The 24351-nt window shown below is 40.2% G+C and overlaps 1 protein-coding gene across 1 annotated transcript in view; it reads left to right on the plus strand.

The window, feature by feature from the left end:
• Positions 1-24351, plus strand: part of PID1 (phosphotyrosine interaction domain containing 1) — a 225324-nt gene that overhangs the window by 83658 nt on the left and 117315 nt on the right. Inside the window, exon 2 of the mRNA XM_046644924.1 lies at positions 21171-21317. Within this exon, the coding sequence (XP_046500880.1) occupies positions 21171-21317 (147 nt within the window). The remainder of the gene's footprint in view (positions 1-21170; positions 21318-24351) is intronic.

Raw genomic sequence — 24351 nt, forward strand, 5'->3', positions numbered from 1 at the left:
GAATGTGTGCTGAATCCAGGAACTAAAAATCGTATGCCCCCAGGGCAGAGTCTGCTGGGTGTGAGGCTATGAACTGAGGCAAGACAGGGGAGCTCTGAGCCAAGTGGGCCCAATTAACGTACGCTTGGATGCGGACCTAAGGTTGTTTACCAAGCCCATTCACTGGTGGAGAGTCAAATTTCTTTATCCTTCTTGTTTGTAATTTACTTTACTAATTGTCTTTAAAAAAAAAAATGATTGTAGGAACTTTGGACTGAACTGCAAAAATCCAGATTTTATGGGCATGTTGAATGCAGCAAAGGAAATATAAAGTTGTTCTAAATTTACATGCTAAATAGGCACCTGTTTTGAATTTGTAGCTCTGATAAGTATTATTTCTGGAATAAGTATAGGGAGCCCATGTTGAGCTTGAGGCAGATGATGGAAGGCAGCCGGCATGGGGCTAGTGAAATCCATCTTAAGCAATCCCAGAATTCCCCTCTCCCCAACAAAGTCCAGTTGGCATCAGTAGGAGAATTTATGGGAGAAATTGCAGCCGACTTTCCCCAAATTACCTTTGGGGCTGCAAATACGGAAAAGTCCATTTGAGTCTGTGGCCTGAGAGAGGAAATGAGTGAAATGTGTGTCATTTGTATCACGTAGTTGTACCGTGATTATTCATGTTAGCACTGTAAAAGTATCTTTTCTAGTAACTCTGAATCATAATATTGAGTGACCCGTGTTCAGGTCAATATTTGATTGCACGTGGTGTGGAAGCAATGGTAAGAAATGGTCTTATTTGTTTTAGGTGAAAAGATAATTTAAGACCAGCGGTCCTCAGAGAGAGATTAGCATAGATGGGTGTGGGAGTGTGTTAAAATCACTTATTTATTCCTTTCCTTCATCCTCATCCTGTTGTCTTCCAGGCTGAGGGTGGGGACAGTTTGCCCACCACATATGTTTGAAGACAATTTTCCACTTGATTCTGTCCTGTCCCGAACTACTCTTTTAGGACTGGCTGTTTATTTTCTTTATTATTTGAAAGTATTTAAGTGTTTTCCTGCTTCTTGGAAATACAGTTGCGTTGTTCTTCACAGAGACTTGTGATAGTTTTTATTGACAAGCTAATTGCCTCATAAACAAGAACAGCCTTACTTAAAATAAAAAAACCATAATTGTATTTGACGAGCAAAGCATGACCTGTGACCCTATTAACGAATGAGTCACTTAAGAACAACTTGTTTACCCAATGTTTGCTTGAGTTTCTTGTTAAGCAACACAGTCAAAAGCAGTGAATAAAGCCTGGTTAAGACTGTGGTGTATGAATTTTTAGTGACTTTGCTTTGCGATTTGGTAGCTTTGAGTAGTGTCTACAAGCATTGGGTTCCAGTTATTTATTGCTGTATAACAAATCACCTCCAAAATTAACCGTGTCAATCAAAAACAATAATTTATTTTGCTCATAAATCTGCAATTTGGACAGGGCTCTGTGACGTCAGCTGAGGCAGCTCAAGTGAGGCTGAAGGATCCACTCCAAGATGGCTTATTCGTATGGCTGGCAAGTTGGTACTGGTTGTCAGCTAGGAGCTGAGCTGGGTTGTCCTGTTTTCTTGCCACATGTACCTCTCCTTGGGGCTGTTTGAGCTTCCTCACAGAGTGGCGGCTGGGTTCCAAGACTTATTGTTGCAAGAGACAGCAACTGGAAGCTGCCAGTCTCTTTTTCTTTTTGAGGAAGATTAGCCCTGAGCTAACATCTGCTGCCAATCCTCCTCTTTTTGCTGAGGAAGACTGGCCCTGAGCTAACATCCGTGCCCATCTTCCTCTACTTTATATGTGGGACACGTGCCATGGCATGGCTTGCCAAGCGGTGCCATGTCCACACCCAGGATCCTAACTGGCGAATCCTGGGCCACTGAAGCAGAAAGTGTGAACTTAACAGCTGTGCCACCTGGCTGGCGCCTGCCAGTCTCTTAAAGGTTGAACTGGAAGGGACACAGAGCTTTCCTCTTGAGCTGAGGGGTGTCAAAGAATTTGCAGTCATCTTTAGTCTACCACAGGCCATATTGGACTGCTTGCCTTTGCCTCTATAACGTGTTCACTTTCATATCTTTTAACATTTCTCAAGATATTTCTTTACCTGTATTGTCTTCTCTTCCTTTTTTTTTCCATGCATTTTCATTGGGGGCAAAAATTGGTTTTTGGAGGGGGGGCAAAAAAAATCTTAGATATTACAATGGAAATATCTCTACCACAGGGTGTAAACAGATGCACAGTATATCTGTGGTATTAAAATTTCATTGGGGCGGCAGAGGCAATTAGGGAAGCAAAAGGCTCCTTAGAGGGGGCAGTAATCTAAAAATCTTTGGGAAACACTGCTGTGCGTCAGCCCACATCTGTTACCCTTTCTTCCATAAAGCCTATCCCAGCAAACTTAATTGTTCCCTTCTGATACACTTACAAACATTTCATTTGTGTATCTGCAACGTGTTTAAGCTGGTTGTACAGTGCCTCCTTCTGCCTTATCTGACTGTGAGCTTCTCACATACATAGTACCATGTACCCATAGAATGCCTGTAACTGGTATTTAGTGAACTGAGTTACACTGGACTAAGGGGAAATTAGATTTTGTCTTAGTTTGAATTCTTCCACAAACAGACCCTGAGATAAGGATTTAAGTGCAAGTAGCCTTTTGCAGAAAACACTGATGGGAAGCAGAGAAGTGGGAGTGGGAAGGAGAGAAAGCCAATGAAGGGGTTGCCAGCAAGCTGGCTACCACATGTGAATGGAACTTAGTCCTGCAGGGAAATTCTCTGAAATTAAAGAAAGAAAAAGAAAACAAAACAGAAAAAAACCCCCAACAGCTCAGAGTTAAACCACTTGTAGGGCTGGAGAGCTGGGGTATTTATACTCTAACTCTCCATCATTCATTGATTGAGAGCTTCCAGGAGTGTTAACTCCACTGCAGTTTGCTTCTGTGGCTTTAGGAAAAGCCCCAGGCAGAGAGAAGCAAGTAGTGATGGTGGAAGTCACCGGGGCGCCCAGAAGTGGGAAGGCCTGATGGCTAAGGGCGGGGCACCAATAGCATCAGCTCTAGACTTCCTCAGCACTTATGACTAAAATTGTCAAGTGAAAGGAATGAATGGTCTTTGTTTGAAATGGGGGAACTCTTAACTTTCTCAATGTCAGTCTCCTTGGTTGAAGTTCAGCTCCATGAAGACAGGATACATGCCTGTCTTAGTCAACACTGTTTACCCAGCAGAGTCTCTGACTCAGTAAATAAGAAGATTAATGAGTAAATGGCTGGATAAACCAGTACTAGGATTTAAGAGGTGTGTTCTTTATTGTGTTCCAGTTCAAGGGAGGTCAGAGCAGGTAAGACTCAAGGTGGTAATGAAAGCTGACAAGTGTCAGGTGCTGTTGGCCTTCAAGAACTCTTCGAAACAGACTAACCACAAGGTGGATTTGTTCCTGTGATGGCCCAGGCTGCTTATTGAACCATTGGCATTTTTATGACTGTGCAGCCTAAAGTCAAATTCAGGTCCACTGAACTCAGACAAGCCCAGGCCATGTCCTGCCCTCTCACTTTGATGTCTAGTCCTGAGGCATTTAACATTATCTTGGGTTCAGGCGCAGTGAAAACAATATTACTGGCGGTGGCCAGTGAAATCTCTGGGCTAGGATCATCTTGCGACCATGGAGAGTCCACATGGTAACTTTCCTCTTCATGACAGACTGAATTGTGCCTGCCCAACCCCCCGCCCGTCCACATCACCCCCCAAAAAGATATGTTGAAGTCCTAACCCCCACTGCCTCAGAATGTCACCTGGTTGGGAAATGGGGTCTTTGCAGAGGCAATCAAATTAAAATGAGGTCATTAGGGTGGGACCTAATCTAATATGGGTACAAAAATGGGGAATTTGGACCAGAGACAGACAGACAGAGAGAAGAGATGTGAAGACACAGAGAAAAGACAGCCATGTGCCTGGAGTGATGCATCTACAAGCCGTGGATGCCCAGGATTGCTGGCAGGCACCAGAAGCTAGAAGAGGCAAGGAAGGCTTCTCCCCTAGAGCCGTCAAAGAGAGCATGGCCCTGCTGACACCTTGATTTCAGACTTCTAGCTTCCAGAACTGGTAGACAATAAATTTGTGTTCTTGCAACCCACCCAGTTTTTGGTACTTTGTTACAGCAGCCCTAGGAAAGGAAAGGAATACACTTTTCTTTTTTTTTTTTTTTTTTGGCAAAGGCTTTCCCTAATGGTTGTCCCCTCCCTCTCTCTCTTCTTCCTACTTTTTGCTTGTTTTCCTGTGTATGCTGCATTGATGAATATTTCACATTACCTGTGGGTCCCCTTGGGCTGGAAGGATGTTCCCTTCCTAAACCAATTGAAGAGGGCCGGGCAGCTCTTCTTCAGATCTTTGGACCTTCTGGCTGTTACTCAAAAGGGAGTCATTTTCCTCATTGCAGTGGTTTGCTGTCTATGCTACGGTTAAGTGGGAATGAGCCTTTTCTGCTGTTGTAGTTTGGTGAGACTGACCTGCGAGATGGCCCACATCTCCTACATGTTACTTCCCATGGGGCCGCAGGCACGGAGCCCTTTCCTTCTAGGGAAATTCGTGCGATTTCAGTGAACCCAAGTGTGACCATTAGTCATAGTCCTCATGGCTGAGAGTTGTCAGCAACCTGGTGAGGTTGGATATTTGTCTGATTGTGGACTTGGACCAGAGCTCATTGCCAAGGTGATTTCCAGAATGGAGCAGTCTAGTTGATGGCAGCAGGTAGTGGTACATAGGCAAGGAGTGCAAGGGAGTAAGATAAGTTGAGAAGAGTGCAACTCAGGGGTGTGCTTAGTTTGAAGGCATTGTTTTTTAAGTCCAATAATGTTTTTCTTCACTCACTCATTCGTTTATTCATTCAACATTCATTTAGTGGCTACTCTGTGTCAGGTGCCTTGCTAGGGACTAGAGATACAAAGAAGAGACAACATGTAAACAGTACATTTAGGTGTTATGGGTGGTATGAAATACTGATTATTGTACCAGGTATGGTTCAGGCATGAAGCCAGTGTCGAGAGGTTAGTTCCACCCGAGGTGGGAGGTGAGTTTCAGAAAACCCTTTATAGGTGTGATCATAACTGAGAAGAACATCAACAAAATAGCATTGCTGTCTCCCTTAGGTGGATGACTTTTTATTCTTTTTTTTAAAAACTCTCCTAAAGGTGTCATGTGTAGCAAATGAATTCTCTGTCCTGTCTGGGTGACTTTGTAGCCTAGTGCTCTCCTCTGAGCCCTGATCAAAGAGAACTCTGGCTTGCCAAAGCTCTGGCATGTCACCTTCCTGACCACTTGAAGCTCGGGGACAAAATTCTTTTTAGTTTTCTTCCAACCTGCCAAGTTAATGTTCAATCCTGCACCAACCAAAACATAGTCCTGCAGAAGAATTTTGTCTAAGCAAAAGTGAAGTGAAAATAAAACCAAATGTGTGAAGACGTAAATATATGTGTGTTTATAATGTATCGGCTAAGTCCTGATGAACAAACCATTCACTGGCCCCATGGAGTCCAGCATTCCAAACTGGGGCTACCCTCAGGGACTGAATGAAGTTCCTGGGGGGGAAAATGAGAAACAGTCTTTGGAATCTTAAACTCATAACATTTAGTTTGGTTTCCAAATCTTTCATTGTTTTGTCTGATTGCTTTTCATTCTTTGAAAAGTGTATTTACTCTGTTTTGCTTCTGTTCTCTGCTCTGTGCCCTCATTTATTGCTTTGGAGAAAGATAAGCGCTCAGTGTTTCTTGCTGTGTACTTGCTGTGCTCAGGTTTTTAAAGGCTGCCTTGTGTTTCACACGTGTGCGTGTGTGCATCAAAGAATGACATGAATAGGCTTCTGCTTGATCTGCACCTCATGTGCTATTTAATTACAAATAACTTACATTAAACTTTACATAAAATGAATACAAGTTGGCTTCTTAAATGGTAGAACATACAAATTAGCAAGAAGAAAGAGAACAAAGGAAAGAAAAACATGTAATTCAACAACCTGGAAACGGGTATTATTAACAATTTTATGTATATGCTTCCAGACATTTTTAAATGGTTGTCTGAATTTAAATGGTAGAAAATAGGGAGGGAAAAGAATAAAGATAATGTGTGTGTGTGTGTGTGTGTGTGTGTGTACATATGCCACTCTCTCTTCTGTGTATATAATGTACGTTATGGGGAGAATGTTGCTGGATGTTAGAGAAGCTGGGATCTGATAACAGAACGCCTTAGAGTGAATCTACCTTGCTTTTTGTAGAATATTATTGGAAGGTAAATGAGAGAATTCTGTAAAGTGCCTGGCACTTGATGAGAGATGTGGATCTCTCTCTCTCTCTCTCTCTCACACACACACACACACACACATACACACATTTATGTCAATTATTGGTCCTGTTTTATGATGAGTCATTTATTTAGACTCATGACTGAACCTAGGTTTTTCTGATTCTAAAGCCTTCCATTTCATTACATGCCTTATACTATTTGTTACAAAATTAAGTCCATTATGCAGTTCTAAAAGATGATATAATAGCTACCTTATCAGTTCTAGACAGGGGTGTGGAAGTCATCTGGAATGGCGTGCTGGGTGGAGAAGTGAACCAGTCATCGGATGGCTGGGCTTCTGGGCCTGGGTGTCTTTGAAGCCTGTAGCTTGGGGTGATTTTGGACACTTGCTTCACTTCTCTGGGCTTCAGTTTCATCATCTGTGAGATGAGGTAGTTGGTCCAGGTCATCTGGAAGGTTGCTTCTATTCTTAATATTCCGTATTTCTGGGTAGTTTTTCCTATAGAGTGTTTCAGGGTTTATGTTTCTACATTTAGTCATGAAGGAAGATAGGCCAATATATTTGTAAAAGGAGGTGTCTGAGAAGGAAAATAGGAACTAACTGTAACCAGATAGTAGTCAGCATCCATGAAGACCTAAGTATCTGAGCTGGAAAGAAAGAGGGTTTGGAGGAAAGGACCTTTGGAAATGACAGATAATGCTAATATGCACTTCATAACATTTTTTGTGTATTTTCCAAACATGAAGCATTCTTCGGTGCACTTGGTTCGTAACTGACTAAAAATATGAATTTGACTTCTTCCTTTTGCCTAGGACATAGACAACTGGAAAGAGCATCACTTTCATCCCATCAACAAGAAAAAGCTAGATAATTTACAAAATCATAACTTTGCTTGAACTCATCGAAGAGCTAAGGTCATAGTATATCCAACTAGCCTGAAATATATTGAGAACAAGGCCTCCAAAAAGAGACCACATGTGAGTCTCCATACCCTCTAATACAAGAGGGTAAGAAAAATTCAGCTAAAATTATTAACAAATTTCTAAAGGTCACTGGTGGACTAGCATGAGAATATAGAACCCATGGTGGCCATCTACCCAAAGGGAATTCTCACCAACTCAAAGGCTCTTCTAAGCAGCCTGCGACTGAGGCTTAGGAGAAAGATTGGGAGCCAGGCTAGAGACCAGAGCAAGCCTCCTTTGATGGTATAGGCCTGGAGGAGGAGGGTAGTTACCACGCATGGAGTCCCACCTGGACCCTTCTCCCCTAAGGAATGTAAGACTTCACACCTGAGACCTGAGGTAGAGCGTCAAATCCTGTTGCTCTCAGGGCCCAGGTGAAGACCCATTGTAACTTGTGGAGTGGAAAAGAAAAAAAAATCCTCTACATCCGAGGGAAAGGTAGGAAACCACCCTGGGTTCAGACCGGTAGAGGTCTCTTATAGCGAAGTCAAGATCGCTGAGAAAGCCTGACTTCAAGACTAAAGGACACAAGACCTGCCCTGGAAAGCACTTAGTATTACTGAGTTGCAGTCAACCTTTGGGGACAGGGAAAGAGTAAGGAGAGAGAGCCTCTCTGAGTCCCAGGGGTACAGAGCCTGTCTGAAAGCTTGGGGTGGAGCAGGAATATTGAGATAGACCTTCCAGCAAACCAGACCCCACCCTAAAGATGAAGTAATGCTGGAGGAATTGAAGTCTGCGGCACGGCAGTAAAACTCAAACCCAGATCCATTCCAAACTTGATTTACTTGACACACCATGCTCATGCCTGAGCAGAAGAAGGGATGTGGTCCATTTCAGATATAAATGCTATATACCTGAGGTTTTACTGCACATGATGTCCAGAATTCAGTAAACAAATATGAGACACACAAAAATCGAGAGAAAAACAATCCAGTGTGAGGAGACAAAGCTATTAACAGAACCAGAGTCACAGATGACTCCAGTATGGAAATTTAAGCAACCACGATTAATATAGTAAAACCTCTACTGGAAAAAGTGCAGAGCATGCATGAACATATGGGGAATTTCAGCAAAGAAGTAGAAACTATAGAAAAGAATCAAGAGAAACTGCTAGGGAACAAGGACAAAAACAACAGAGTAACAGATGAAGATGGCCTTTAATGAGCTCTTCGGTAGGCTCAACACAGCCGAAGGAAGAATAAGTGAACTTGAAGATAGGCCAGTGTATTGGTTGTATTGATTTTCTGTGTTCATTGATTTCTCCTCTGATCTTTATTATTTGGTTTCTTCTACTCTGGGTTTCATTTATTCCTCCTTTTTTTTTTTCAAGGTTGAAGCTGAGTTTATTGAATGGAGAACTTTCTACTATATTTCTAATATTGGCATTCTGTGCTATAAGATTTCCCTTAAGTACTGTTTTAGTGGCATCTCAGAATTTTTGATATGTTTCAATTGCATTCAGTTCAAAATAATTTCCATTTTACCTTTTGATTTATTATTTCATCTATGAGTTATTTAGAAGCGTGCTATTTAGTTTCCATATATTTGAAAAATTTGCGGAGGTTTCTCTGTTGTTACTTTGTATAACTTGGATCCTAAATTTGCTGAGTTATTTTATGGCCCAGAATTTGATCTTTCTTGGTAAATGTTCTATGTACCCTTGAATTCTGTTGTTTTTGAGTGGAGCAATCTATAAATATCAATCATGTCAGACTGGTTGGTGGTTTTATTCAAACCTATATCCTTGCTGATTTTCTGTCAACTCCATCTGTCAGTTTTGGAGAGGGACTGGCAGCATAGAGTTGTTTTGTTTTTTATTGAATCTCACTCTATCTGCCTTTTATTTGGGTATTTACGGTTTATATAATTGTTGATATATTTAGTTTTAAATCTGTCATCTTAATTATTTGTTTTCTGTTTGTCTCATCTTTTTTGTGGTTAACTTTTCTCTCTATTTCTGCCTTCTTTTTGTCTGATTCTATTTTCCCATCTTTGTTGTTTTATATAACTCTTTGGTTTGTTGTATTTTATACTATATTTTGTAACTATAAACCATTGTTCTATGGTTTATAGTATACAGCTTTAACTTATCACAGCCTATTTTCAAATGATACTAAACCATGTTACATATACTTTTAGAACTTTACATAGTATCCTTCCATGTTACCTTTTCTGATCTTTGTATTAGTGTTGCCATACATCTTTATATATGCTAAAACCCCATACCATGTTATTATTTTTAATAATTTTTTTAGTCAATTATCTTTCAGTGAATTTTAAATAATAAGAAAAAACTTATTAATCCATGTATTTACCCTTTTCTGTGCTCTTCACTCCCTTGTGCAGATCCATATTTTCATCTTTTCTTTCTGCCTGATTGACTTCCTTTAACATTTTTTGTGGGAAAGGTTCACTGGTAATGAATTGTTTCAAGTTTCATATGTCTGGAAAAGTATTTATTTCACCTTCATTCTATCCCCAGAATTCTGAGTACAGAATTCTAGGTTCACTTTTAAAATTTTCTTTTAGTATTTTAAAGATGTTATTCTACTGTCTTCTCTCGTGTTATTTTCACTGAGAAATCAAGCTATCATCTTTATCTTTGTTCCTTTGATTATGATTTTGGAATTTGATTATGATGCACCTTGATGTAACTTCCTTCATATTTCTTGTGCTTGGGGCTTGTTGAGATTCTTGTATATGTGGCTTTATAATTTTCTCCAATTTGGAAAATTTCCGGCTATTGTTTCCTCAGACATTTTTTCTGTTCCTCCCTACTTCTCCATTTCGGACTCCAATTTTACATATATCAGGATATTTGAAGTTATCTCTTAGCTTGTTGATACATTTTTTTCCTCTTTTTCGCTCTCTTTTCTTTTGAATAGTTTCTGTTATGTTTTCAAGTTCACCAATTTTTTTCTATAATGAAATCTGTTATTAATCTCTGATATTGTGGTTTTGTCATTACAAAGTAGATTTGGATCTTTTTATACCTTCAATGTCTCTACTTACTTTTGGAACATATGAAATAGAGTTTTAATGTCCTTGCCTGGTCGTTGTAACATCTGTGTCAGTTCTTGGTTTGTTTTGATTAACTGATTTGTCTCTTCATTATGGATTCTATTTTCCTGCCTTTTTGCACATCTAGTGATTTTTGATTGGGTGTCAGACATTTTGAATTTTACCTTCTTGGTTGCTGGATATTTTTCTATTCCTATAAATATCCTTCAGCTATCTTTGTGGAATTCAGTTAGGTATCTTTGAAGCACTTAGATGCTCTTAGATCTTCTTTTAAAGATTTGCAGGTGGAACCAGAGTGGTACTTAGTCTGATGCTAGTTCTTCCCGACACTGAGACTAGACCTCCTTTAGAACTCTACCCAGAGCCTGTGACTCATGAGTTTCTCCAGTCTGATTGGTGGGAACAGGCAACATTGCTGGCCCCACATGTGCACCTGTGCTCTAATCTCTAATCCTTTCCAATGGTTCTTTCCCAGCATTGGTTAGTGTCCTTTCAAGCTGATTAATACTCAGCTGAGTATTTAACGGGATTCTGCATATTTCCAGAGTTCTCTCTCTGAGCAAATTTCTCCTTTTTTGCCTCCCCAAGCTTTCATCTGTCTCCTTAGCTCACGGACTCTGCTGGGCCCCGTCTGTTTTCTTCCTCCCTGCACCACAGCCTGCAAACTCTCTCAAGGTGGTCCACTGGGCAGGCGTACCACTACCTCATTTATTCCACGTCTTTCAGGAGTCACTGTCCTTCATTGCCTGATATCCAGTGTCTCGCAAACTGTTGTTTCATAATTTTTTTTCCAGTTTGTTTGGTTGCTTCTAGTGGCAGAGTCAATTTGCTCCCTGTTATTCCATCTTGATTGAAAGTGGAAGTCAGAAATACTGATCTTTAGCAGTTTGGTTATATTCAGCACAATAAGTTACACCACCAGGGGTAAGTGGGAATAACTTACTCAGAGAAGATTTGATTCTTAAATGCTATTCCTGGCCCATAGTCATTGTGTGAAATGACAAGACAGACATGTTGGCCTATTTATATTATTGCTTCTCTCAATAATTCCCTCACCCACACTCTCTTACTTGAATATTTAAAATTTAAATATTGGTATGAGTTAATTCAGCTGTACTTGAATTTTTTTCATGAGTGGGTAAAGTTTTTGTTCTATACTCCTAGCATTTGTCACTTTAACATCAGGGGTTGAACATTCAAATGCCTGTAAGGGTCAAGCGAGTCATGTATGAGCGTGAAGTTGGTAAGGCATAAAATGAGTATAAAAATAGTCGCTGGTATTTAGTTCAATCATGCACTACGTAACATTTCAGTCAACAACAGACCGCATATATGAGTGGTCCCATAAGATTAGTACCATAGAGCCTGGGTGTGTAGTAGACTATACTATCTAGGTTTGTGTATGTACACTCTATGATGTTTGCACAAGAACGGTGAAATCACCTAATGATGCGTTTCTCAGAACATATCCCTGATATTAAGTGACGAATGGCTGTATAGAAGTGAAAGCTGTCAGGGGGAGAGAGAGAGATTATGCAGAGGAATTGCAGAGGAAAATACCTAAGTAAATAAGGGCAGTTGCAACAACCAGCTGGAGCTAACTGTTGCCCTGAGGGAATGCAAGTTGCTTTTGTAGCTCTTCTGATCTTTCAAGAGAAATAGAAATTCAAATTTTAATCACATGTATCTCAATTTTTGAATACTACTTCAAATTTTAATCATAAAGCGGTCTGTGAATCAAATAAAACATATATATAGGCCAGATGTGCCTTTAGGCTGAGAGCTTGCAACCTGTGTTTAACAATCAATTGTTTAACTATTAACTTATAGAAAAATCGTTCAGAAGATGACAGAAACTACTTAAGCTAGGAATACAGTGTGTGCATGTGTATTTTGGATCAGTAACAAAAATAAATACACAAGTGAATATACACACACAAAATCCCCTGAGTGAAACTTTCACGAGCCTCGGGGGCTTTTCGCATACTCTGTGGGCATGGAGTGATTTCTGTGCCTCTCCCACATAATCAAGCTTGAGAGGATCTGTGATGCTCAAAAGAAATGCTTCCATAATTAAGACTGCATGAATAAATATGGATGTGTGAACACAAGTATTTTCAGTTAGTTTAATAATAGCTGTCACTTTAATAGATATAGATAGCCTTTTAAATTTATGAGTGTCTGGATATAGGCCTTTAAAGTTAAGCTGTAACTTTTTTGAATAAGGCAGTTACTAGGATAATTTGCAGCAAGAAGGTTAATGCCAAATTGGTGTAGGTCTTTCTTTCCTCTAAATACCAGATCAACATAAACTGCATTAAAAAGTTAGCTTTTGAGGGGCTGGCCCTGTGGCCGAGTGGTTAAGTTCGAGTGCTCTGCTTCAGTGGCCCAGGGTTTCACTGGTTCGGATCCTGCGCACAGACATGGCACCGCTCATCAAGCCACACTGAGGTGGCATCCCACATGCCACAACTAGAAGGACCCACCACAAAAAATACACAACTATGTACAGGGGTGCTTTGGGAGAAAATAAAATCTTTAAAAAAAAAAGTTAGCTTTTGAAATCAAGTAGTGCAATTTTGTATATATGTGCTAAATTTGGGGAGGCTATCCAACTCTGTCCTGCTTTTAAAAAGACAAAACCAACCAAACAAGATACTTTGCATTAAAAAATGTTTAATTAAAAGCTGAATTTAATTAAGTAGACTTTTATTCACTCATAATTACTCTTAATCATATAACGAATCATTTGCTGTTTATTTAACAAAAAATATTTTTCTTGCTTTTATTTTTTGTGTGTGGAAATGCTAGAATAAATATTTACAAGCAGAAATCTAAGAATTTACATTAAAAACGATAAGCAAAAGATCTTATGAAAGGTCACAAAAGGATGTCACAATTATTTCTTGTCTCATATTTGGGGCCTGAATATACTTTTTTTAAAATAAGTGGTATAAAATGTAAGAAAATGACAACTGAGTTCCATTATTTATTTATTTATTTTTTGTTTTTTTCTCCCTAAATCCCTCCCGGTAGATAGTTGTATACTTTCAGTTGTGGGTCCTTCTAGTTGTGGCATGTGGGACGCCGCCTGAGCATGGCCTGATGAGTGGTGCCATGTCCGCACCCAGGATCCTAACCAGTGAATCCCTGGGCCGCTGAAGCGGAGCTCGCGAACTTAACCACTCGGCCACAGGGCTGGTCCCCCATTATTTCTTACAAACCCCCAAAGTAATAAAATGCAGTGTGTTTATGAATGCCAAGCTCTACGGGTTTTTGCACACTTGTGCAAATTAACATTTGTTTGGGGTCCTGAAGTTTTCCCTTCATTTGATTCACCCACTTGTTCCTTGTGGTTCTCTTAAGTAGAACATTTGCACTATTTTTGAAGCTTGATGACGGCATTACTGAATCCGTAATTTGCAAGTTAAAACTGACCATTATTGTCAGCCTTCAAAATGCAAGGATGAACCAGGGATTAAAACCTTAATGCCTTCCCTTTAGTTTGAGTGAGGATAGTGTTCTGTTTATCTTAAAGAGGAAGCAGCATTTGCCTTCCAAAGATGCTTTATATTTTGGATACAGCATCAATACAAAGGTGAGATACACTCGATTTGAATTGGTAAAATATGTAAATCCTCACCCTCTAAACTGTCAGAGATTAGTGTCTGAATAGGAGTCGGAAGGCCAACTGTAAAAAGGGCATGGCGATTACCCATCTACATAATGGGGCTTGATTTAGAGGCTCTATTCTAGGATCACACATAAAGCACCAAATGCAGAAAGCTGATCTTTGTTGAATTTGTCCCGGGCGGTTCTCTAATTTTCTACAACACTATTCACTTCCCTTCTTTAAGAATGAATCACACATTTTCTTTATGGAACCCTGTGCATCTTTCATTTGGAAGCTGTAGCTTTTCCAAACTCCTCTATTAGATGTTCTTTTGTTGCCTTTTTATAATGCTATGGATTATGTTATTTTAAATTGCATTGTCTTTATTGCACCTGTTTGTCAAAGAACAAGCCATATCATTTTTGACACGGTATAACATAGCATTTTAAAGTTGACAGATGAAATAAAACTGTCACGATTTCCAGATGACATGATTTTATATATAGAAAACTCTAAAGAATCCACTAGAAAACTATTAGAAATAATAAATGAATGCAGTTAAGTTGCAGGATACAAAATCAACATACAAAAATCACTTGCATTCTATACACTAACAATGAAGTAGCAGAAAGAGAAATTAAGAATACAATCTCATTTACAATTGCAACAAAAAGAATAAAATGGCTGCATGTAAATTTAACTTAAGTGATAGACCTGTACACCAAAAACTGTGAAACATTGTTGAAAGAAATAGAAGAAGACACAAAGAAATGAAAAGATATTCCATGCTCTTGGATTGGAAGAACTAACATAATGAAAATGTCCATACTTCCTAAAGCAATCTACAGAGTCAGTACAATCTCTATGAAAGTCCCAACAACATTTTTCACAGGAATAGAACAAAGAATCTTAAAGTTTATATGGAACAACAAAAGACCCCAAATAGCCAAAGGATTTCTGAGGAAAAATAACAAAGCTGAAGGTTGCATACTCCTTAATTTCAAAATATACTAGAAAGCTATAGTAATCAAAACAGCATGGCATTGGCACAAAAACAGACACACAGATCAATGGAACAGAATCAAGAGCCCAGAAATAAACCCACACATCTATGGACAGCTAATATTCGAAAAGGGAGCCAAGAGCATACGATGGAGAAAGGAAAGACTCTTCAATAACTGGTTCAGGGAAAACTGGGAAGCCGCATGCAAAAGAATGGAAGTAGACTATTATCTTACATGATACAAAAAATTAACTCAGGGTGGATTAAAGACTTGAATGTAAGACCTGAAATCATAAAACATCTGGAAGAAAACATAGAAGGTATGCTCTTTGACATATCAGTCTTAGCAGCATATTTTCCAACACCATGTCTCACCAGGCAAGGGAAACAAAAGAAAAACAAATGGGACTACCTCAAAGTAAAAAGCTTCTGCACAACAAAGGAAACCATCAACAAAATGAAAAGACGACCTAACAATTTGGAGAGGATATTTGCAAACCGTATGTCTGATAAGGGGTTAATATCCAAAATATATAAAGAACTCATTTATATCAACAGCAAGAAAACAAACAACCCAATTAAAAATGGGAAAGAGATGTGAACAGATGTTCTTCCAGAGAAGATATACAGATGCCCAACAGGCACATGAAAAGGTATTCAACATCACTAATTATTAGGGAAATGCAAATCAAAACTACAATGAGATATCACCTCACGCCTGTCAGAATGGCTATAATTAACAAGACAAGAAATAACGTGTGTTGGAGAGGATGTGCAGGAAAGGGAACTCTCATACACTGTTGGTGGGAGTGCAGATTTGTGCAGCCACTATGGAAAACAGTACAGAGATTCTGCAAAACATTAAGAATAGAGCTACCATAAGATCCAGCTATTTCTCTGCTGAGTATTTATCCAAAGACATGAAAACACAAATGTGTGAAGATATATGCACCCCTATGTTCATTGCAGCATTATTCACAATAGCCAAGACTTGGAAACAACCTAAGTGTTCATCAATGAATGAATGGATAAAGAAGATGTGGTATATATACACAATGGAATACTACTCAGCCATAAAAAAGATGTAATCTTGCCATTTGCAACAACATGAGTGGAACTTGAGGGTATGTGCTAAGTAAAATAAGTTAGAGTGAGAAAGTCAAATACCTTATGATCTCACTCATAAATAGAAGATAAACATAACAACAACAACAATAAACAAACACATAGATAACAGAGATTAGATCAGTGGTTACCAGAGGGGAATGGCGGAGGGAGGAGGGTGAAAGGGGAGACGGGGCACCTGTGTATGGTGATGGATGGTAATTAGCCTTTGGATAGTGAACATGGTGTAGTCTGCACAGAAATTGAAATATAATGATGTACACCTGAAATTTACGTGTTATAAACCAATGTTACCTGCATAAAAAAAAAATCCCCCCAAACACAAAGCTTGACTGGAGAAAAAAATAAAGTTGACGTGTGAGAAAATGGAGGCACAGGCAGTGCAAGATCTTCTGGGTCTTTTCTACTCAGTAAGGGCGCTTGCTGCCCTAATTGGGTGTCTTTGCAAGTACAATCTTTGGCTATCTCTTGAGATTTGGAATTAATCTCATTTTGACAGTAGCTCAGAGGCTTTTATCTTAGACATGAATGACCTGGGGACTATAATGCCTTCTTAGATTATTATTTGGTGCTTTATCATTAAGGCTCAGCCTGTTCAAATAACTAAGTGCAAGACTCACTGGTTTTTTATTTTAAAGATAATCTTGTATTCATTCCTGCAGTGTAACATTTATGCAGTCCTTTTCAAATTTTCCTTAGCAAGTCCATTTTATTTTCACAGACGATTTTTCATTAAAAAGTAATTCGTATTGGCGACACTCTTTTAGTTGCAAGGATCAGACACCTAACTCAAGCTCCCTTAAGCATAAAAGGGAATGTATTGGTTCCTATTCTTGGTAAGTCCATGGATGGATTTGAATCAGATGCAGCTGGATCCAGGGGTTCTGCAGTGTTGAGTTTGTGACTCTCCATTTCTCAGCTCTCCTTGTCTCTGTGTGGTCTCATTCTCAGACTGACTTTGGTGAGTAAGGTCAGCAGCAACTTTGTACTGACATCACCCCTGTCTACAACAACCCCATGTCAATTTCCCAGAAGAGTCTGTTCAGCCAATCCTGAGTTTCCTTGGAACCAATACCTTTGGCCAGGGACGTGAGGTACTCAGATGGCCAACCTGTGTCATATTCTTGCCCAGTGTCAGAGAATGGGGAATTGTGACTGACAACCCCATTCCACAAACCAGCATATGATAGTGGAGATGTTTCATCATAGGGGGCAGAAGAGTGTTCTTATCAGACACAGCTATAACTATCACACCTCTACCAGCCAGAGATTTACAAGAGCAACTCAGAGTTACATAAAATGTTAATTTTCAACCAATAAATGTATTATTTTAGACCCAATGATTCATCAAATAACCCACATTTTATTTCCCTCTTTACCTTCATCCTTTCACAGTGGGCAAAAAGGACAAAACCATTAAAGAAGAAAAATACTTTCTTTTAAAAAGAAATCATTTTCTCTACTTTGCTTTCCAATATTGTCTTAGCCTCTCTCTTTAGCTCTTCTGACGAACTTCTCACATGGATTCGCCGTTGTTGTTTGATTTAACATTCTCCGCCTACTGTGAGAAACCCTTTCAGGCAGAGACTAACATTTTATTTCTGTTCCAGCTGTGCCTCCTACAGTGGCTGGCTGAATGGAGGTGTTTAGTAAAGGTGTGTGGAGTGAATTGGTGAGTGAATGCATGGCACACACCTGCCTGGCTGGAGATGCCAAAGCTTTGAAGCGTTAGGTCACTGAGGTTCCACAACACATTGTAATGAGGTTGGAATTGGAACTCCGTTATCTTGCTATCCCCAATTTAGGGGTTTTTAAAATGTTTATTTGTTTATTTCTTTTACTTGGCTCCCCAGCCAAGTAATCAAGGGTGCCTATGTGTGCCAGTCGGCAACTTCCAGTCTTTCTGTGTGCTTAGTGACTGAACCGATGGCTATGACATTTGGTCCCACAATGAGGACAGGAAGACAATCTCAGAACTTCTGGGCAGTGAGGTTGTCCAACCCTCATGAGAATGGAGTCATGTGCCATCTTCAGGAACATACTGTGTGGCAGAAGTCAGGCTGAGCTGAGCTGTGGTTTCATGTGCTTCTCATAGAACCCCAGCAAAATGGCAGCCTGGGGAGAGTGTCGTCTCTTGTTCATTCTTCATCTTCTGAGACCCTCTCCCCTTTATCCTCTTCATTCTGTGGCCTCAGCTGCTTTCCCACAGAGGCAAACCAACTTTGGCTCTCACTGTTGGTGATCCAGCATTGCTCCTTCCAGACACTTGACAACCCCCAACCCCACACCCTCTGATGGACTGGAATCAACTAAGAACAAAGACAGAAACTTCCAGATTAATATGAAAACTTTCCCTTATGTTTTTAAAAAATACAGATCAATACTCACTGGGCAAATCTCTCATTTAAAAAAGTATCAGGGCTGGCGATTTCATATCCTAAGAGGTGGCTGTATCAGTCAAGGTTAAATCAGAGAGGCAGAAGTGGAAGGAGATTGATACTGAGATTTACTCAAGGAATTGGCTTATGCACTCGTGGGGGCTGGCTAGGCAACTCTGAAATCCTTAGGATAGACTGTCAGGAAGGGTGAGCTGGAATTCTTGGGCATGGACCGAAGCTGCTGTCCACAGGTGGGATTTCTTCTTCAGAGAAGCCTCAGCTCACCTGTTAAGGTGTTTCAGTTGGTTGACTCAAACCCACCCAGCTTATCTAGGATAACCTCCCTTCAATTCAGCTGATTATGGACTTTAATCACATATACAAAATCTCTTCACAGCAACACCTAGATTAGTGTTTCATTGAATAACTGAGCTTGGTAGCCTAGCCAAGCTGACATGTAAAACTGACCATTAGGGTGGCCAGTTGGAGTTCTAGTAGATTCTATGTGGACTTGTGAAACTGTTTTAGACCCTTGGGATACTTCATTGGATGAAATAGTTTCTGCTCCTAAGGCATTTATATTCTAGTGGAAGATGACAGATGATAAAATAAACAAAATAACTACATAATTTTATAGAGGTGATAAGAATAATGAAGCAGAGGAAGGTAATAAACAATGATGAGTGTCTGTGTGTGCAGAGCTAGCTACATAATTTGCAGGGCCCAGTGCAAAATGAAAATTCACTGTCCTCTGTTCAAAAAGTAGGAAAAAAGTGCTCGCCATGAAAGGTACTAAAATATAAAGCTTTTTCCTTTCTTCCATGAATCTCTCTCTGGAATAGTCATGGTGGCTTTTTGTTCGTTTGCTTGCTTATCTGTTTTTTGCTGTTTAATCCTGTCCTAAGTAAAGAAAAGTGAAAAATTTAGATTATTAACATGAATTTACCATTTATCATTATACTGTGCAATGCCCACTTTAAATACAAATATAGGAGCTGAATCATTGAAATTACACAGTTTGCATTTCCTAGTTCATACGTGTGTTTCAATTTTGTTTTTACCCGAACGGTGGAAGCACGCCACAAAATGAACTCACCTGTTTTTGTTTGACTTCTAAAACACGCACATTCTGCCAACACTTTACCTTTGGTTTACTGATTAGTGAGGGGGCACTGAGAGGAGGAGGAGCTGTGGTTGCTTCCTCTGTCCCTTTCCTTCTATGTTATCATTTTCACCATGTTGCCTGATTCAGGAAAGTCATGCAAGCGAAAAGGATATGATAGGGTTCCTTGATCATTCATGTTTCTTAGAACGCAACTGACTTCTTTCTGCATTTGAAGCAAATTCTAGTTAAGGGTGGCCACTTGGGGCTGTCAGTGCATCTGCTTACTGAATCATAGACTTCACATGCTTACCTTGTACTCACTTTACGTCTTGGTGAGTTCCTACACATCGGGGGATGCATATATTGTGCATATCTCCTCTACTCACGCATGTACTCTGCTGACCCATTGGACTTAACTTACAAAACACAAGTCCAAAGGTAAAGTTATTAAGGATTTCAAGGTGGTGACATTAAACCAAGCATAGAGCCCGCCTGAGCACAGGACCCTGTGTGACTGCACAGGTTGCATGCCCATGAAGTCAGCTGTGGGTGTATGTGTGTGTGCATGCTATTTTAGATAATACTGATAAGGAAGTTCTGTCTTATAATGTGATGTTTGATCAGGGTACCCAAGAAGGTGAGGCAGCGAGGCTTCAGATACCTAGGGCAGGAGTAGCATCTTCATAGGTTCCTAGGCACATGTGTCTTCATCTTATTCTGAGAAGGGTAAGGAGGCTACTGTGGCTGTATCCAAGTAAGTGAGGGGATGAGGGAAAGGAGATGAGATCAGGAAGGCAGCAGGTCCCTGAATTGTACATGGACTGGAAGGTCAAGGTGAGAACTTGGAATTTTTCTGTGAGAAGAGGAGACGACTTGGGAGAGTTTTGGCAGAGGGATGACGGACCATAATTAGATTTTAGAAGGATCTCTCTGCTGCTCTGTCAATACTCTGGTACAGGGGCAAGGTTGGAAGTGGTGGGAGTAGCTGCTATCGTAGACCAAAGATGGGGTCTGAACGGGGTGTCTGGGTAGTGGTGATTAAATATGGTTGGATTCTGGGTATATTCTTGTCATATTTCAAAACTAGTGCCAACAGGAATTGCATATAGAGTGGATATTTACCTAGGGTCCTGGCCTGAGACAGTAGATAAAATGGTGCGTCTAGAAGTAGTGAGTTTCCCAAACTTCTACAGCCAATGCTTGGCTGAACTGGTGAAGGGAGAGAACAGAAATCTTGCATTCTTTTTCATCGATTCTTCTCCTTTTTCATTATCTTAGACTTTCACCAGAATAGCTCCTATAACATCCTCTTCAAACATCTTCACTTATTTAGCTGAACTCAGCATGGATTACATCTCTAGAATTTTGTTTGTATTTATCACCGTGTAAGAACTCCTTAGACCAAGGTCCTGGGTAACTCTCCCATCAGCCCATATATTCCTCGTATCTGCGTAGAGGTTGCCTGTCTCCCAGAGTTTCATTCTGGGAGTGTCCTGGAAGGTTTTTTTCCCCTGCATTTTACTAAACACTCCTTGCCTCCCCTGGTAAGTCAGAGTTAATAAAACAAAGATTTTGCTATTGGGTTTGCTGGACAGTTGTGCCATGTATAGTTCCAAATGATTTAACCGTATTTGGCTTATTTTGTTCTGCTTTTCAGCACTTTCAGACCATGCTGAAGTCTAAATTGAATGTGCTAACACTGAAAAAGGAACCTCTCCCAACAGTCATCTTCCATGAGCCGGAGGCCATCGAGCTGTGCACCACCACACCGCTGATGAAGGCCAGGACTCACAGTGGCTGCAAGGTATGTGGCACCTGGCCAGCAAGGCTCCTCTTGGTGGGAGACACAAAAGGATGTTTAGCCTTAAGGCACTTGTTTCACAATGATAACTTTTTTAAAGAGTAAAAATATAAAATGATGAGAAAAATAAGCTCAGTGAGTAGTGGTAGTATGAATCCATATCCTGCTTTATTTTTCTTAATGATATAGCGCTCTTCATCATTACACATTTAAGACATAAGTTTTAGTGTGTGTGAATAAAATCCTATTCTTGCCGTATTTTCTGTAGGCCTATGGAACTTTGGGCTTCTTCACAAGAAAAATTCTGTCCTTAATGAGAATTCCTCCCTTTGTATTTGCAATCTGGATAAAACATATCTTAAAGAATAAAAAACAAAACAAGTTTCTCAACAGTTGTACTCTCTGGGTCCTTTGGGGGTAATTTTGCATTTTTGTTTTGCTTCAGCTCTCAAAATTTATACCAATATTCATGCCTCAGAATCCATTACAAAAAGCATTTTTCATTTATGTAAACTATAATGCTGACATGGAAAGAAAACTAGAAATGAAATGCATAATTTTGGTAAGCTTATGGATTCTGTCTCACATGATATTCTTTACATGAGTTGGTGAGTATAGTAATTGGTTTAGAGGGAACTAAGAAAATATGTCGTATGCATATTTTGTCATCAGAAATTTGTTTTGAGTAGTGAAAATAAAATAAAAATGCATATTTGCATGTGGGTTTCTTTTATAACCTTGCAGATGCATCCCTTCCTTACTGCTTTCCAGGCTAGGGAAGTAAAGATCCATTGATGTTTTTTGCCAGAATGTTCCTTTCCCTCCCCAGTTCTTGCATACCTGTGGTCAGATTGGAGCCTACAGTAATCTTGAGTGCTGGTGGTGTACACAAAACCTCACACACGTCCATTCATTGCACAAATACTCATTGGGGGCTCACTCTCTGCCTGGCACAGCGGGCTGTGTGGGCAGGACCCACCAGCATCTTTATGGGGTTTAACTGCTTGTTGAGGGAGAGGGCGGAGAAAATACAGGTAAACAAGCATTGGCTGGTGGCAAAGCCAGTCTGTGAAGAACTTATGGAAGAATCTTTCGGGCAGAAGGAACAGGGAGTGATACTTTTCTGAGGTGGATGTAGTCTTGGTGTGTTTTGGAATGGAAAGGAATGGGCCAGTGTAACTGGGAGGCTGAGAAGGTGGTAGTGAGTGGTGGGGTCTGGCGGGGGTCCAGGTATAGAGAGCCTTGTCTTCATGCCAAGGAATTTAGATTTTGTTCCAATTAGTATGGAGAACCATCTGAGAGATTTAGGCAAGTGGGTTATATGACTCCATTTTAAAAAACAGTGGCTCTGCCTCAACTGGAGAGAGCGAATCCACGCAGCTGGGCTTAGGACCCATTGTATGCAATGCTTTTGGTGAGATGATAATGTAAAGGAATTATAAAAGTACTCATTAAATTTGAAAGTGATATGAGATCAAATGGGGTTGTGCATCCTTTAGAGATTTCCTAAAGTCATTTTGAATTCCGTTCCTGTTGGAGAAAATGATTCCTCAAAAGCAAGATGAAGTCAGTAGGGACAAGTATAAGGAGAATTTAGTTTGATAAAGTCTACGGAGTATTTGAAATGAGAGAGGAAAAAAATACAGAATAAAAAGAGCTAGCAATCCAATCCAGATATGAAAGAGGTGTGTGTGTGTGTGTGTGTAAAGACAGTGAAAGAGAGGGAGAGAGAGATTTGCTAGGAGAACAAAAACCATCATTTTTCTGAAAAGGAGTATAGGGTTCAAGATTCATGGAGTAATTTTTTTCTGTTTACCGCCTTAGGTCATGTTCATTTATTTCACTGCTAAAAGGATGTTGAAAAAAATAGAAGGAATTCAGAAGAGCAGGCCAAAGAGAGCGAGGGGTGCCCTGGCGTCAGTCCGCGGGGCCAGCTAGACAGAGGGAAATCAGCAATGATTTCAGCTGGACACAGGGAAGAACTTCTGATTCAAGGTGAAAAATACATTCCACCGGGCTATAAAAAATTTATGAACTCTTCATCCCTAGAAATCTTGAAGAGGAGATTTCCAGGCGTAGATAATCATAATCCTGGAATCAGGGATCTGGGCCAACACCCCTTGAAGTACTTTCCAGCTCTATGATTCTATTTGAAGGAAGAAAACCGCCCATATATCAATCTTTGAATTGTATACTGTAATACACTTTATACATTTAAATTTGCACTGTAAACGTCCTAGGGTCACAGTCTTTAATTCTCAAGGACACTGTCACATTTGTGTTAAGAGTCATATTCTTTTGTTAAAAAACAAAATAAAGTTAGAGTTTTGAGCCTCGAAATTTCTATCTAGAATCTCCAGACCTCCCCCGTTTTTTTCCAATCATCCACAGGAACAAAGTGCAGTGTCTCCTCTCTGATTCTTGCAAGTAACTTAGCTCACAAAATGCCAGCTGCAGAAGGAACTCTCTCTCTCGGGCTCAGGCCTGCCAGGAATAATGAGCACATGCAGCCCGGGCCCAGCTGCAGGGCCAGCCTACGGGACCCTCCATCTTTACACAGCGCTAGTTCTTTTTTGCCTGACAGCTCTCAAGTTGTGTTTGCATAACTTTGGGTTTGGAGAGAGGGAGTGAGAGGCAGAGGAAGCAAAGGAAAAGGGAGCTGAAAATGGATTATGGTTAGCACTGTCGAAGCCCTGGTGCATCTCAGATTTCCCATTTCCCTCTGATCTGTATTCTCTGTGGGTCCTGATGGGATTGCCCTGCCAGGCTATTCATGTTGCAGGCAGCTGGGTCTTTGTGTGTTCTCCTCTATTGCTGCCACTTTTTTTCCTGGAGTGGAGTTATTTAACTGTACAACCCACTGGACACCGTTAGAAAGCTCCCACCAGGACCTTTGTTGGAGCTATTCGGAGTATCAGATGCTGTGTTCAATTTTGCAGCGGTAATGATGGCGTGTCATTTCTCCTCCTGCCCAGCAGGATGGAATCCTAGGTGCCTTCAGGTTGTTGGCAAACATTTAATTAATAGTCATTGAAAA

Source organism: Equus quagga, chromosome 17 (genome assembly GCF_021613505.1).
Source record: "Equus quagga isolate Etosha38 chromosome 17, UCLA_HA_Equagga_1.0, whole genome shotgun sequence".
Lineage (NCBI taxonomy): Eukaryota > Metazoa > Chordata > Mammalia > Perissodactyla > Equidae > Equus > Equus quagga.